The sequence below is a fragment of the Otolemur garnettii genome, unplaced genomic scaffold (genome assembly GCF_000181295.1).
Source record: "Otolemur garnettii isolate 467f Iridium unplaced genomic scaffold, OtoGar3 scaffold00037, whole genome shotgun sequence".
Classification (NCBI taxonomy): domain Eukaryota; kingdom Metazoa; phylum Chordata; class Mammalia; order Primates; family Galagidae; genus Otolemur; species Otolemur garnettii.
The window spans coordinates 998,536-1,013,834 of record NW_003852432.1 but is presented as its reverse complement, the minus strand read 5'-3'; the positions used below and the strand labels follow the sequence as shown (position 1 = coordinate 1,013,834).

At 39.1% G+C, this 15,299-nt stretch overlaps 1 protein-coding gene across 1 annotated transcript in view; it reads right to left on the bottom strand.

The window, feature by feature from the left end:
- Positions 1-465: 465 nt before the first annotated feature.
- RBM28 (RNA binding motif protein 28) overlaps positions 466-15,299 on the bottom strand; it is a 30,538-nt gene continuing 15,704 nt past the window's right edge. The window contains exons 11-19 of the mRNA XM_003789760.2: positions 13,683-13,756; positions 12,774-12,909; positions 11,454-11,518; positions 9,490-9,648; positions 6,951-7,100; positions 6,598-6,672; positions 4,100-4,350; positions 3,312-3,411; positions 466-842 (exon numbers count right to left, since the gene is read on the bottom strand). Of these exons, the coding sequence (XP_003789808.1) occupies positions 708-842; positions 3,312-3,411; positions 4,100-4,350; positions 6,598-6,672; positions 6,951-7,100; positions 9,490-9,648; positions 11,454-11,518; positions 12,774-12,909; positions 13,683-13,756 (1,145 nt within the window). The 3' untranslated portion in view covers positions 466-707. The remainder of the gene's footprint in view (positions 843-3,311; positions 3,412-4,099; positions 4,351-6,597; positions 6,673-6,950; positions 7,101-9,489; positions 9,649-11,453; positions 11,519-12,773; positions 12,910-13,682; positions 13,757-15,299) is intronic.

Genomic DNA, 15,299 nt, shown 5'->3' with positions numbered 1-15,299 from the left:
GAGGTGCTCTCTGAGAATTACAAGTCCTCCCTTAGCAGACTGATATCTTTTGGCCACTGCAAGTTGATTTCTGATCAACTATCAACAATCAGCCCCTTGCTCGGCAAACACCTATTGGGTGCCAGGCCCCACTCTCTGCCAGGCTTTTCCATCCCCATGACTTTCCAAATGTCTCCCACCTACAGAGATTAGGTTAGGAAGCATTTTTCTCTGCTCCTAGTCAACTCCTGCTGTGTGTAGGACGATGTAACTGAATTAGCTAGGTATTCAAGAAAGTTCATAAATAATAAACAATTTGCATATATTAGAAATCAGAGTCTGTTATTAAAAAGCCACACAATATTTTAGAGAAAATGCTTAACAAAACATATATCTTAAAAATTCAGCACTCTAGAAGGCTCTTTACATTTGTTTCCATTTGAGAAACAAAGAAAATGGGTCATAATTATAGACATAACTTCATATAATAATTTGGATAATGTGTAAGAAGCATCATGATGTTTTTTGGACATTTCCCTTTGTGGCTAACCAACCACACACTGAGGAGGGACCAAAGCTCAGATGTGCATAGCTCAGGGAGCCTCCTAACAGAGTAACAGTGCCCTCAGGGATTTTCTTTCCTTTAGAAGACACGGGGAGTAGGAATGAACTTGGGAGCATCATCAAAAAGTACACAACCTGGCTTCTTAGCCAGTCTGCTGGCACTATCAACTATCAAACCATTTGCTCCTTTTTGCAAGAGGTGCACCTTTAGAAGGTCCCAACAATTTCTGCTTATATTGTTCAACCAGCTGGTTGAAGCGGGTTTCTGTCTTATTTCCTTTAGCTTTTTTCTTAGGTACCTACAAATGGAAGGAAAAGAAACATAAGACAATCAATTTCAAACATTAAATATCACTTTAGCCTTAAGCCACCCAAGAAAGAAAATACATAGGTACACAGATCATGTCCACCAAGAAGAGGTGGGCTTCCAGAGAGAGATTCTTAGAGAGAAAAATTCAAAAACAATCATCCATTGGTAAGAAGTCTGACCAAGAACGCATAGGAGCAGGGCCCACACCTAACACTCTGTGTGGGTGATTTGAGGCCTCCCCCACTGCAGATTCCAAATGCTCACTTTAATCTCAGATTGACAGATGAGCCAGTCCAGAGTTTGGACATTTTCATTGCCTATTTCCTCACCGAGAACACTGCTTAAGAGATTTCAGAGATTGAGGAACTTTACCTAACAAATGCAATCAGTGTAACCTGGTTTCACTGTTGGGGTTTCAATGAATCCCCAACAATAAAAAAAACAAAAAGAGATTTCGGAGATCTCTATAATATAGTATGGTATAGGTCAGAAACCTACTATAGACAGCTTTTTTTTTGGAGATAAAGTCTCACTAAGTGGCCCTTGGTAGAGTGCTGTAGTGTCACAGCTCACAGCAACTTCAAACTCTTGGGCTTAAGCAATTCTCTTGCCTCAGCCTCCCAAGTAGCCGGGACTACAGGCGCCTGCCACAACGCCTGGCTGTTTTTTGGTTGTAGCTGTCATTGCTGTTTGGCAGGGTTCGAACTCGCCAGCCCTGGTGTATGTGGCTGGCACCCTAGCCACTGAGCTACAGGCACAGAGCCCACAGACAGATTTCTTGAGTAAGATAAGAAGCTAATGTCTCCTTAATCCTTAAAGGAAAGAGACTAGAGAAGTGGAGAAGGAAGCCTGACTTCAAATGCTCAAGAACGTGGGACCACCATTTTCTACTAAAAGGAGGTAGGTAGGATTCCTTGGAAAACTGGCTAATGCTAGAACTGGGGAAGAAGTATCTATGAGATAAGCCTGGGACTTCTTGTTGTACAAGAAGGCAAGGACATTACCAAAGACAAATAAGGTTACGTCAGGACACAGGAGCCAATCTGAATGGGCTTTTGCTGGTCTAAGATGGGATAAGAATAATGACTACATTTGAAACACATCAAGTACAAAAACCTCAAGATTTCATAATACTAAAAAAATTTTACTGGTCACCACAAGAGGTTAGTAGGGCAATAGCTCATTACTCTGGGAAATGAGAAAAAATCAAGTATTATGTTTATCTTGCCTTTCCTGTACAAAAGGCAGGATATTTTATGACAAATAAATAATTGACAAGGGAAGATTCCTCCTAGAGTTTTACTAAAAAATTCAAAAGGACAGAATTAGAAAATCATCATTCTGTAACCCATGATGAAATAATGAATCTAGATAACACTCAGCAGTGGTTGCTAAAGCCATTAAGTAAAAGGCTGATTGAAAAGGAACTTTTTCAATGCAGGGAAAGGCAGACAACCCCAAATCTACTGATCAATCTTACTATCACTATAAATGTGCAAGCAGGTAGTATATGTCTCATGTGATGCAAGGAAACACACAGCACCACTTAGGACATTGTCTAGAAAACTGAACTTGACCAAGCCTTCAGATCTAACTACCAATTGACAGGTAATATGGGATGTCACAGGAATAAGTCAAGTGATACAAGGAAGCAAACAGCTAAATTCAAAATGTAATAGATTCTAACAGGCAAATAACCTGGTTTTTCAAATAAATTAATAGCATGGAATAAAGGGGAGTGTAAGGAAGAGTGGAAATTATGGAAAAAAGATTTAAGAAATATAAAACTAATGTAATTTTCAGATGTTGGATCCAATTTATATTAACCATAATAAAATTTTTTGAGGCAATTAGGAAAATTTTAATAAGGGCTGTGTGGTAGGTAATATACCTCATTTCCATATGAGGTACTTTTTTTTTTTTGAGACAGAGTCTCACTTTGTCAACCCCAGTAGAGTTGCCATGTCATTATAGCTCACAGCAACCTTAAACTCTTGGGCTCAAGCAATTCTCTTGCCTCAGGCTCCCAAGTAGCGGAGATTATAGGCGCCCGCCACAATACCCAGGTATTTGTAGAGACGCAGTCTCACTCCAGCTCAGAGCTGGTCTCCAACTTGTGAGCTCAGATGACCTGCCCGCCTTGGCCTCCCAGAGTGCTGGGATTACAGGTGTGAACCACCGTGCCCAGCCATGAGGTATATTTTAATATGTGAAGTTGGGTTTGTTTTCATATACTCCAGTGGGGGCAGTACGTATGAGGAAGGTAAAGCATGGTAACTGCTAAAGCAGAGTAGAAGATATACGGGGGCTCATTTTACGTTTTTCTCTACTTATATGACTGTGGACTTCAATATCCTCTAAAATTCTACAGTCCTGCATGGAGCTGCAATGCAGAAGTCCTTTCTTTTTGCCCAATTAAGCAAGATATGAAAGTGGCTGCCAGCTTGGCAAAACTCACCTGCTTGGAAGATAATTGCTGTTTCTCTTGCCTCCACTGGTTTTTCTGGAGCTTTGGCTTTTTGGGGGGGAGGGATTTCATTTTACCTTTGTCCCGCAACCTGAAATAAGATGGCCAAGTGTTACCCAGAGTACTCCTCTAATTGATACCCCACCCCTTGGTTCTCTAAGCTCAAGAAATAAATTTACTTTTTGTATACCAGCTTTGTTTTTTTTTTTTTTTTTTGAGATAGAGTCTGTTGCCCTGGATAGAGTGCTGTGGCATCATAGCACATAGCAATTTCGAACTCTTGGGTTTTACACTAGCCCTTTCTAGGCCCGTAAGTTAAATTATTCTAAAGAGCTATACTGCAAAAGACTACCTACCATAAGCTCAACATTTTTGTGTACTTAATGTTTGTGGGTTTTTTGTTTGTTGTTTTGCTTGAAACTTCTTAAAAACTTTCATTTATTTAACAAATATTTTGTAAAGATCTACTCTGGTACATAGTGATTATCTGTTGCCCCAAACAGAAACTACAGGTAAACCTCAAACATGTGGCCTCACAGCTGACAGACATGGTCATCTGGAAAGGAGGAAAATCTTCAAAAGAGGGGAAAAAATAGTACAACAGCCTGCCATGAAGGCTCCTCTGTGGTCCCCGCTGCCATTTGCCATTAGAGTGACAACTCTGCTGATGTAGAGACTTGTGTGTTAACCCTTCATTAGAACAAGCACAGCACAAAGCTTCCCCTTCATCCAACCACTCGGAAGCCACCACCATTTCATGCCACTCTCCTCCGTCTCACCTGATCTTGGGGCCCCGGTGTGAAGGGAGTGCCAGGATCTTTCTTCTCTTCTTTCCATCAGGCAGCTCTACCTGCTCCACTTCAGCCCTGGTCTGGAACCCCGCCCATGAGGTGGAGCCTGCCTTCCCCTTCTGCTCTGGGGGAGGCTTGCTTTGTTCCTTTGTGTGGTTTTGAGCTGCCTTCTGTTGCTGGTCTTTCCTAGGTTGGCCTTTCTGGGGCTCACTGGTTGCAGGCTTGGATTTCATTTTTTGCTGCATAAAACAAAATGCCATCTGGTTTCTGGAAACTGGATGAGGTTTTTTTGATGTAAATACTCAGCAAAAGCAGACCTTCATTTGAGCTGGGTGAAAAAAGGGGAACTTTTCCCTGCCACTGTTGGAGACTACAGAAAAGTAAGTGCAAGTTCACAAGCCCTGTCATAGTAACAAATGGTTACTGACTAGGGGACACAATAACTATTCTTGTCTCACAACACAGAAATAAAGAAGAGTACACACTCAAGACTCAAAAGCCAATAGAGTGGAATAATTACAAAAAGGTGTGATATACGTATAAGGAGAAGAAAGAATGCACCAGAAGAAATAACTGAAGTAATGAGGACTGAGAATTTTTCAAAATTAACAATAGACATTAAACCACAGAGTTAGGAAAATACTAAAAACTTACATCAAACAAGATAAATACCAATCTATCTATACTATTAATACCTGGCCATATCATTGAAAGAAGCCAGAGGACAAAAAAATTTACCTACCAAAGAATATAAGGTTCTTAACATAAGGTTATGTTGAATTTCTCTTTAGAAACCACATAAACAAGAAGAGAGTAGAATATTTAATTCTGAAAGAGAAAAGTCACCAATGAAATTATCCTTCAAAAAATGAAGGAGAAATAAAGACTTTCTCAGATGAACAAAAATTAAGAGAAATCTGTCACCAGAAGACTTGTCTTGCAGGAAATGCAAAACGAATTTCTTTAAAGAGAAGAAAAATGACATGGATCAGAAACTCAGATTTCCACAGAGCGTAGACAGCATAGAGGAGGAATACATAAAGTAAAGAAGACAAGAAAAAGGAAACGCTGGGCATAAAGGATGTTACAGATTTATTTGCACTGAAGTGGAAGAAAAGATTCAAGTGAAATTAATGTAATGATAAGTGTTTGTTATTCTGCCTTTTCATCTTAAAAATCCAGATGGCACCTTGACACAAACAACACTTTCTACATGCCTACTATGTGCCAGTCTGTAAATGGTGAGGATACAGAAGGAAAGAAGGAAAGGTATTTGCCTTTCAGGACCCACAGTGTAGTGGAGAAAAGACAGGCATATGCAAATAAAGCAAAGTAAAAAACCTTAACAGTTTAGGGAAGTTCATGAAAGGCCAAGGTTTATCATCTCTTTTGCTACTTTAAAAGGATCACTTAATCTGAATATGGAAAGTGAATAGAACTATCTTTTTGAATAAAAAAAAGGGGGGGTATTTTTATACAGAAAGGGCAGTGTGTACTTAAGTATAGACAACAAATAAAACAATTTGGATATTACAAAAAAAAAGCCAGTAGCTTTAAAATCATCTCTCAAACAATGTTTGAAGGTAATGAACAATTCTGTTATTCAGGATAACAAAATTGCCTTAAACAATAATCAGATCCCAGGTTTTCCAACCCAGGACCATTATATTAACATTGCTCATTGAAATTCCAAAATTGCGTATCTACTAATCATGCTCTTGGTATCCACCACAAAGACTACAAATGTGTGCTATATATGCAAGTTAAGGTACAATATTAATGAGAACGCTAAGAGTTACAGAGTTCAGAATAATTTAGCCCTATATGTCCTGGAGCAAGTTGGATAAGAGAATGAGAACTGACTGTGTACTGACCATGTAGTATGCTGGACAACAGACATGTATTATCTCTTTTCACACTCATCAATCACGTGAAGCAGATGTTATTTATACATTGTACAAACTAAAGGGCAGAAAGATGGTAACTTGCCAAGGAACATGTAGCAAGAAAGGGGCACAGCCAGAGTGTGAACATAAGTATGCTTGTTTCCAAAGTCTCTGCTCTTCCCTCTATTAGTTTAAAAACTGTACTAAAACAGGCATCACACTTCTAGAGCCATCTGAGAAGAAAATAGAAATTATGTCACTGAAATCTACAAATAATGTAAAACCTTAACCTCACCATTAATTCTGCCATGTCCCCTCACTGTACAAGAACTGCTAACTGTTAATAACAAGGTCTGCTCCTTCTCCCTTTTCTTTCTCTTCTCCTGTGGCACTACCACAGAAGGGCCTAGAGAGAAGACCTGGAGAAGCTTAGGGAACTGGCAGTAAAAGGTAACAAAAACCCTAACTAGGTAGAGAACTACTCTAACACTATAGAAGCACAAACTGAACAAAACAGTAACAGACACATTTAGTTATTTCCTTCAAAAAAAAAAAAAGAAAGAAAGAAAGAAAGAAAAAAGAACCATTTAAATTCTATACCAGGCTGCGCTGGATCCTTAGTTCCTTTATTTTAAGTTTCCTTCGATCTTCCAAAGAGAATTCCACTATTGGTCTCTGTGTCAGAGGAAGACAAAATGTCATTCATTAGACTACTTTATCTATGAGTGCAATGAGCTGAGGTGTCCTCCTGCTGCCCTTTTCATTTTTCAAATCAGAGTTGTTGCTCACTTCCTCAACTTAAGAATCAACACTCATATTCCCTCCCATAGTCCCCACTTCCACTTGCTACTCTTTCCCACCATTCAAATGTCAGAGGACACCGACATGAAGGAGAAGACTGGCTTTCTGTAAGGGGTCCCCAAGAAACAGGTCTCCCAGCGAATGAGGCTCACCTTCTGAGGCCCAAAGATTTCTGGGTTGTTGTTGATATGGCGGAGGGCTCGGAGGGCATGCTCGTGCTCCTGGAAGTCTGCAAAGGCATAGCCCAGGGACTGACCCTTTGTGTTCCCATGAACTCCTTTAAGGTCTCGCATTACCCTACACTATGAGTAGAACAAAATAATAATAATAAGCAATTATTACAGAATGAGAAGGCTTTCCTGACATGAACTGCTTTAATAGATTCAATAAGAAATTAGCTTATTGGCTGGGCGCAGTGGCTCATGCCTATAATCCCAGCACTTGGGATGCTGAGGTGGGTGGATTGCCTGAGTTCATAGGTTCGAGACCAACTGAGCCAGAGCAAGACCTCATCTCAAAAAAATCACTGGGTGTTGTGGCAGGTGCCTGAGGCAAAAGAATTGCTTAAGCCCAGGAGTTTGAGGTTGTGTGAGGTATGACCCCACAGCACTCTACTTAGGATAACAAAGTGAGACTCTGTCTCAAAAAAAAAAAAAAAAAAGAAATCAGGTTATTGAAACAGAATCATTTATACCACTGTTACAAAAACCGTACTGATAACATGAGTGTCCCTCTTATTAGAATGTATCTACCGAGTGCACAAAATTATTAAGTTGGTATTTTATTGCTTTTTAAGAGTGTATAGACACCAACAGAGAACCACAAATCACAAAAATGAAATAAAACTTTTCAAGGAAAATTTATAATAGTTAACTATTCATAAAATATACAAGTTGAGAGGTATATGGTACTCTAACTTGTATAACAATTTATCACTGAGGATGGAGTACTGAAAAAGGGCTTCTGGAAGAAATTATTGAAGAAGGGAAGACAGCAGGCCTGATGCCTTTAAATAAGAAACACATTTCAGGTATGGGGAAAAGCCTCCCCAACATAAAGCCTCAAAGATAACAAGAGAAGTTTCAATTCTCTTTGCCTGGAACTCAGATCCCCTCTGATGTGATTTTCTTCTTCTTCTTCTTCTTTTTTTTTTTTTTTTGAGACAGAGTCTCAAACTGTCACCCTGGGTAGAGCTTATAGCAACCTCCAACTCTTGGGCCCAAGTAATCCTCTTGCCTCAGTTTTTCTATTTTTAGGCAAGACAGGGTCTTACTTTTTGCTCAGGTTGGTCTTGAACCCGTAAGCTCAAGCTATCCACCCACCTCGGCCTCCCAGAGCGCTAGGATTACAGGCGTGAGGCCACTATGCCTGGCTTCTCTGATGTGATTTTCCCCTAAATTTTTAAGATATGGCAGTGTCCCAGAGTGCTGAAGTACGGCAGAATATTTTGAGAAAATTTATAAGTGATTACTCCTGGAAGGTGTCATTCTCCTCGAATGGAGAAAGTTTAGGTATTGGGGACACTTGGATATCACATTTGGTTTATAGCCACTATCTATTTAGAGCCTAAAGCTGTCGTGCACTGCAAGAGAATCAAGAGAAATGAGGTTCCTGTCCTCAAGACACTATCTTACTGAGACACTATACTTAAACACATGAAAGAATTAAGAGAAAAATTCAATATAATGCAAATATTGTAGAATGCATATAAATTTCTCTAAATCGAATAAATACAAACAAACAAAGTTCTGGCTACTTTTGCAGAGAATAATAAAGTCCATTGTCTCTGAAAAAAAATAAATTTCCCTACATGATGATAGGTTTTAAGTATATACTTATTAAATATTATGGATACTGATATGAGAAATCACTCAATTGACCCCCTTCATGCCATATAACACTTTGAGCAGTTTTACTAAGAGTAAGATTAGATATGTGTTGATGTATTCACATTCTCTCATGTAATTTCCCAAATACATACATTTCAGGGATTAGGAAAACTGTTTATGGAGATAAACAGGCAAAAGCAGACCCAAAATATTGGCACTGGTACTTTTCAAATAAACAGTGATTGAAAGATTACTATGTGTCATGTTGTATGCCAAGGACTAAGGATATTTGCCTTAAATGAGCACAATCAGGTCAGGAGGAATAACTGACAGATAATTTCAGGCCAGTGTAATGGAAAGTGTCATGACAGAGGCACTCAAAGGGGCCATGGGGGCAGAGGAGAGGTTCCGTATAAGATACCAGTGTTCTTCTAATTCAACTGTTGACTTCCTGATCACCATGGGGCCTTAGGGACTCTGACCAAAGGGTAAGAGCCTAATTGGTAGAAAAATGCTCTTCCAAAGAACAAAACACACAGGTCATTTTCTCTGAAAGAAAATTCACATGATAGCACCTAGTATAATGATAAGGGCATGTCAGGCATTTTAAAAATGCTTGCCTAGTTAATACATGAGGACAGAGACTTCCTCACATTCTGGTGCAATTTGGTCAGAAGTGAAAGACAGTTCTTAGAAGAAGAAAAAAAAAATAAAACCAAGAAACTGCTGAACTCAGCTTTGTGTGCTGGCATGTCCAAAAGAAAATCTGTTAAGACAGGACAAGACCTCAACAGCCTGAAATAAATGCTTGATCTGACCAGGATGAGAAGGAAAGTTCCAAACGGGCAGGGCCAACTCTCACCTCCTTGATGCGCACCCCCTTCTCCCCTCTTGTAGCATCTAGTAGCAGCTTTCTGAGTTGTCTGTCATCCAGTGCCTTTGGGAGATTGTGCAGACAGAGTCTGGTCTGGGAGACAAAGATATTCTGGTCCTTGAGTTTCTGATGCTTTAGCAGCTCAAACTGAAAGAAAAACAAATTGTTAACAGTACAACCCACCCTTTAAAGAGAAAGGTTTGTAATTCTCCAAAAGGAAGAATCACAGCCCCCATCCCTTTCCTTAGAAAAAGGAAGGAAATGGCCTACCTGCAACCTTAGGTTGCTCAGCATAGGGAGAGAAAAGTTCACGGGACAAGATGGCGGGAAGGGGGTAGTAAGATACTGAGCTCTAGAGTCAGAGAGGAAAAAGAAAGCCAGCCCAACTGGAACACTGCATGAAAATTTAAAGGTTCAATTTTTCATCTACAAAATGAAACTGCAGATCAAGAACTCCCACCATTGACATGAAGCCAAAATGAGATCATAAACAAAATATCCTCAGCTCAAAATGCAGCCCAGAGTAAGAAATAATTATTTCTGTGGTTAACACCTATGCCCAGTCCTCAACAACCCACCAACTCAAAATAATTATCTAGTCCTTCCAAAAAGAAATTGAACTTACTCAAAGAATACTTGATATAACCTTGTCTCGTCTCAACTCTGCCACCCTGAGGCAAAGGAATGTCCACAACCACAGAAACATACTCAGCTTAGAGCAGCACCCTCAACTATGCTGGCATTTTAGATTTGTATCTACAATGAAATGAAAGATGACATTTTTCTCCTAACTGGTTCTTTAAAACTAAGTTAACAGATCAAAGATGAGGGTGTAAGGGAAAGAAAAAGAGAAAGAAAAAAATCAGAAAAAGGAAAAACCAAGTTACTAGAAAAAAGTTTTCAATTAAAGTTTTTCTTTCACTAGTCTTCTCAGTCCTGCTACTTCTTGTTTGGTAAAGGTACCAACAAATCACAAAATAAACAAATACTCTGGAAACAAATACATCTGAAGAGGCTATCATGTCTAAGTTCAATAGACTTTCTCCTAGGAGAAGCTGTCCTTACTGTGAATTTACAATGTATACATAGAAATACAGATATAATCTAGTGAGATTTTTGCTAACAAAATTAGTTATAAAATTAAGTATGTTGTTATTGCATTATGGTAAGAAAAGAGCATACAGTAACTCCCAAATACCATGGTTTCCAGATGCCCAAGACCAAAGAAGAACACTAGTCTGGAACCTGTGCACACTGAAAAAGGACACAGTGCCTTTTATTGTCACCCCTTTTCATCACCTCCTGCACGTTAAGGTGCCATAGCTAATTCTGTTAATGGTTATGCTTCTTTCTTTACCATTCTAGACTGGCTTAGCTTTTGGAAGTAAGTTATACAGCAAAAGTAAAAATCACTGAGAACTAACATTACCAAGCAGCAAAGGAATTCAATGGTATCAGTTAATGGAAACTCCTATAAGATGCCATTTTCCTAAAATGATTTTATAATTGGGAAATACCAATCCCTCCCAACTGACATCTTAGCTACCCCTTCCAAGAGCCACATCTCCTTCCTTTTCTATAACTCCAGCCCATACTCATCTTCCTTTCTTATGTTATTCTGCATTTATACTGACACCTAATTATATGCAGCCCTAACTTCTAAGTGTCTACAACATGAACTGGCAGAATGCTATTCAGCAAACATTCACTGTTGAGTGTTATGGAAACAGAATAAGATATGGTACTTAGACTGGCATGTGAGGCTGATATAATACTATATATAACGTTGGGTTATTTGCTGTTTTACCTATGTGCTTCTTTTCTAACAAGACTGTAAGTATGGTCTATGACCTATATTTGGCTCTTTGGTGAGTACATGTAGCATTCAATAATTATTTTTAATTGATCTATAAGCTATGCAGAACCTGAAGGCTGGTGCCTAATATACTTACCCGTTCTCTTTTGGCCATATCTGCGGCACTCACACCCTCTGCAGCCTTCGTCCCAGCACGAATCACTGCAGAAATAGGGAAAAAGGCCAAGATATCAACAAGGGAATTTTCACTGAGCAACAAGAAGAATGTGATTTGAATGATGCAAGCTCTTTGTACAGGGCCCAGAGGACTATGTTGGCCAGGACATGGTGGCATTTGGTTAGGTCCAGAAATAGGATACAGGGCTAAGTTCTGGGTTCAGAGCTGCTCTCAATAACTAAAACTCTGAACATTTTGTGATTTTGTTGTTCTTCTCCTTATCTCCCCTCAAAGAAACTTCATGTGCATGCCCAAAATCAGATGCAAAGGACTGAGAAATGTAATGTACATTTTAGGTACTTGGAATGAAAAATGTTCTGTCCATAATCTGCTCCTGGAATGTAGCTGTTCCTTATATTCTTGGGGGCCATTATTAAGCCCTAAGATAAGGCAGCCTAGAAAAGGCTATCATCATCATAGATAAACTAGTATCGAAGGCAAACTACCATTACTAGTCTAGGCTGTTAAACTATGCAGGAAGTAAGCTAATAAACATGATAAATACTGTGAAACCTAGAAGAGATTTTCTTTCTTTTTTTTTTTTTTTGAGACAGGTTTTTTCTGTTGTTTGGGCTAGAACTGCAACCTCGAACACCTAGGCTCAAAAGACCCTCCTGCCTCAGCCTAACTGAGTAGGTGGGACAACATTTGGGTATCATCATGCCCAGCTGATTTTTAAAAGTTTTTTGAGAGATGGGTCTCACTATATTGCTCAGGTTAGTCTTAAACTCCTGGTCTCAAATGATTGTCCTTTCTTGGCCTCTCAAAGTGCTAGGATTATAGGCATGAGCCACTGCACCCAGCCAGGGATATATTTTTTTTAACCTTGAAGCTAATTTCTGATTATCTTTCCAACATTAAAAGTATCAAATGTACATTTTAAATCCACAAATTAATCTGAAAGAATTTTAGACATAATGAAAACCTCTTATTAGAAATGATAACAAGCAGCAAAGGTAATTTGAGTTTTCCTCCCTCTTTCCCTTGTCAGTCCTCCAAGGAAAAACCAAAGGCAACCATGCAGGAGAGAGAATGGGACTGGTTAGGCCACAAAATGGTTGAAGGTTTCCTAATAGAAAGCCACATCTAGTAAAGTAGAATGACAACATAACATCATTAAAGATTACTTTGGGGTTTTTAATTTTAAACATGATCTAAAAAATACTATTGCTGGATCACGGTAATGGCACAAGGCTGGCCATGCAGAAGGCTGGTTCACATCTCCATTCCCCTACTCACAGCCTTCTCGGGCCAGGTAGAGGTTCCGGGTTCCTGTTGGCTTCTTCACTTTCTTTGTCTGAAGCTTTGCAGCCTCATCACGGGTTACTGCCAAGTCAATCTTGAGCTGCCGGCCATCCAATTTAAGCCCACCACCCTACAAAAAACACATAATGAAACCGAACCCCTAACCAGGAACACTAAGGAAAGAGAAATGGCAAACCCTAATTATCCTATAGAAGCCAACATCCTGGAGGTCTGAGCCCAGCCGGCTACAAGCAGATCACTGAGCCTCAATATTTAGAATAGCTGTGCAAAAGGCCACATGTGTATTTAGGCAGTAGGCAGTAAAGAATTTATTTTATTGGAGTTGATTAATCCCAAAGTAGGCCCAAAATGAAAAAAATGACCTGTAAACAGGCAAAATTTTAGTATTCTAAAGAAAGCTAATTAAACAGTAGTTTACTCAAGAGAATTTAAGAAACAATGGCAGTACAGATTAACGTTATCTCAAAACAATTTAGACTTGATTATAGAACACACACAAAAATTCTCTGTCACCCACACACTTTTTCTTTTGAACATTTACTCTACTTAATAAATCAAATCAGCTTAATACCTTCTTGTCCCAGTCTTTCATGTTATCAATCTAGGATTGAGGGTGACACACAACCAGTAACTATCAGACACATTATAATTCCTGTTTCCTCACTTGTGAAGTAGCAATAGTAATTCTACCTACCTTGTGGCTCTGATATAAGGATTAAATGAGGCAATACATGAAAGGTCAGGGTCTAGGACACATTAAGTACTCAATAAATGTTAGCTTTATTATTATCAATAGTAATAATAACGCTTTGCATAAACATTAGATGTTACTGTAGGAGTCACTACTCCTGTGTTAAAGGGTAAAAGAAGTATCTTTCCTACCTCATTCTCTGCAGAAGCAGCACTAAGGCATTTCTGAGCTGCTTCTTGAGTCATGAACTGGGCAAATGCACAACCTGCAGAGATACAAAATTAAGTGAGATCCTAAACTCCCACAGCCCAGCAGGAAGCCAATAGTAACACTACAGACACAGCAGGCTGACACAGAGCAGAAGGGGTAGGTAGCATCGATTTACTAAGTACAGCCGTGCACCATATAATAACAGACATTTCAGTCAACAACAGACCATGTATATATGATGGTGGTCCCATAAGACTATAATGGAGCTGCCCTATATAGGTGGAAATTTTTTAATCTTTTATACTGTATTTTTATTATATCTTTTCTTTGTTTAGATATACAGATACTTACCTTTGTGCTACAATTGCCTATAATACACATTACAGTAACATGCTGTGCAGGTTTGCAGCCCAGGAGCCACGGGCCATCCTATACAGCCTAAGAGTGTAACAGGCTTTACCCCTAGGTTTGGGTAACACCATGATGTTCACACAAGAACAAAATCATCTAAGGATGCATTTCTCAGAATAGTGATGCATAGTGAACTATGAGACAGGCAGTACTTCAGGTGTTGTAAGGTCAAAAACAAGTAAGGTGCCACACCTGCTTTCAATGAAATCTTATTATTACTTCTTCATCTTTTCTATGCGTCTCAGAACTTTAATCTCATTACTTCCTCTCCTTAATAAGAAATATTCACATGAAATGGTAAGAGAAATTCTAGCCTAACACTTAATTCAGCATCACTTATGGAGAGCTTATTAGAGGACTAAAAAATGAGGCAGGAATGACTTATGCCTGAAATTAGATACAGATCTCACTGTGTCACAGTCACTTGGAAGGCATCAGATGAGGATAGATCTACATCCTGGGGTGAAAGTCCTAGCCTCTACTTCACAAATACAGCCAGGAACCAGACAGCTGTGAACTCCATTCTTGGCTCACACTCTAGAATTTCCCACAAGACAAGTCTTGGTTGAACAGATGCAGGGCCACTTGACCCATTTGAATTTGTTACTACCAAAAAAGCAGTTTTTATCAGCAAAGGAAAGTTCACCTTATAGTAGATTCCAAAAAAAAGAAATATATAGCTCATAATATTGTGTTAGTATTTCTTTTAACTTTAAATATCCTCTAATATATAAAAACAGTGCCGCATTTCTGGGGCACTGATCTTTAAGGATAGGCAGCAAACTGAAAGGACACATGGGGGAGGCCAAGCAAGCCAAGGATTACCATCGAGGGGCTGAGTGATCCTACTTCTGTATTCTTACTCACCTCCTATCTTCTACTGACATCTTGATTATAAACACTGGCCAGGTGGCATCTTCTCAAACAGAATGAATGCCCCAAAGAGGACCACATATTTTGGTTGTTTCTATATTCCTACCACTTCCCAAGTGTACACAATAGATAATCAATAGAAAGAAACAAATAATAAAAGAGAATAATGGGAAAAAATATTTCTAATAGGAAGATAAGCCCAGTCATTCGATATGAAAAAAATAAGTACTTCTCTCTGAATGGAAGACTCTTACACTGGAATACATCTAAGGTGGCGGGTTCAAATCCAGCCCGGGCCCGCCAAACGACAATGA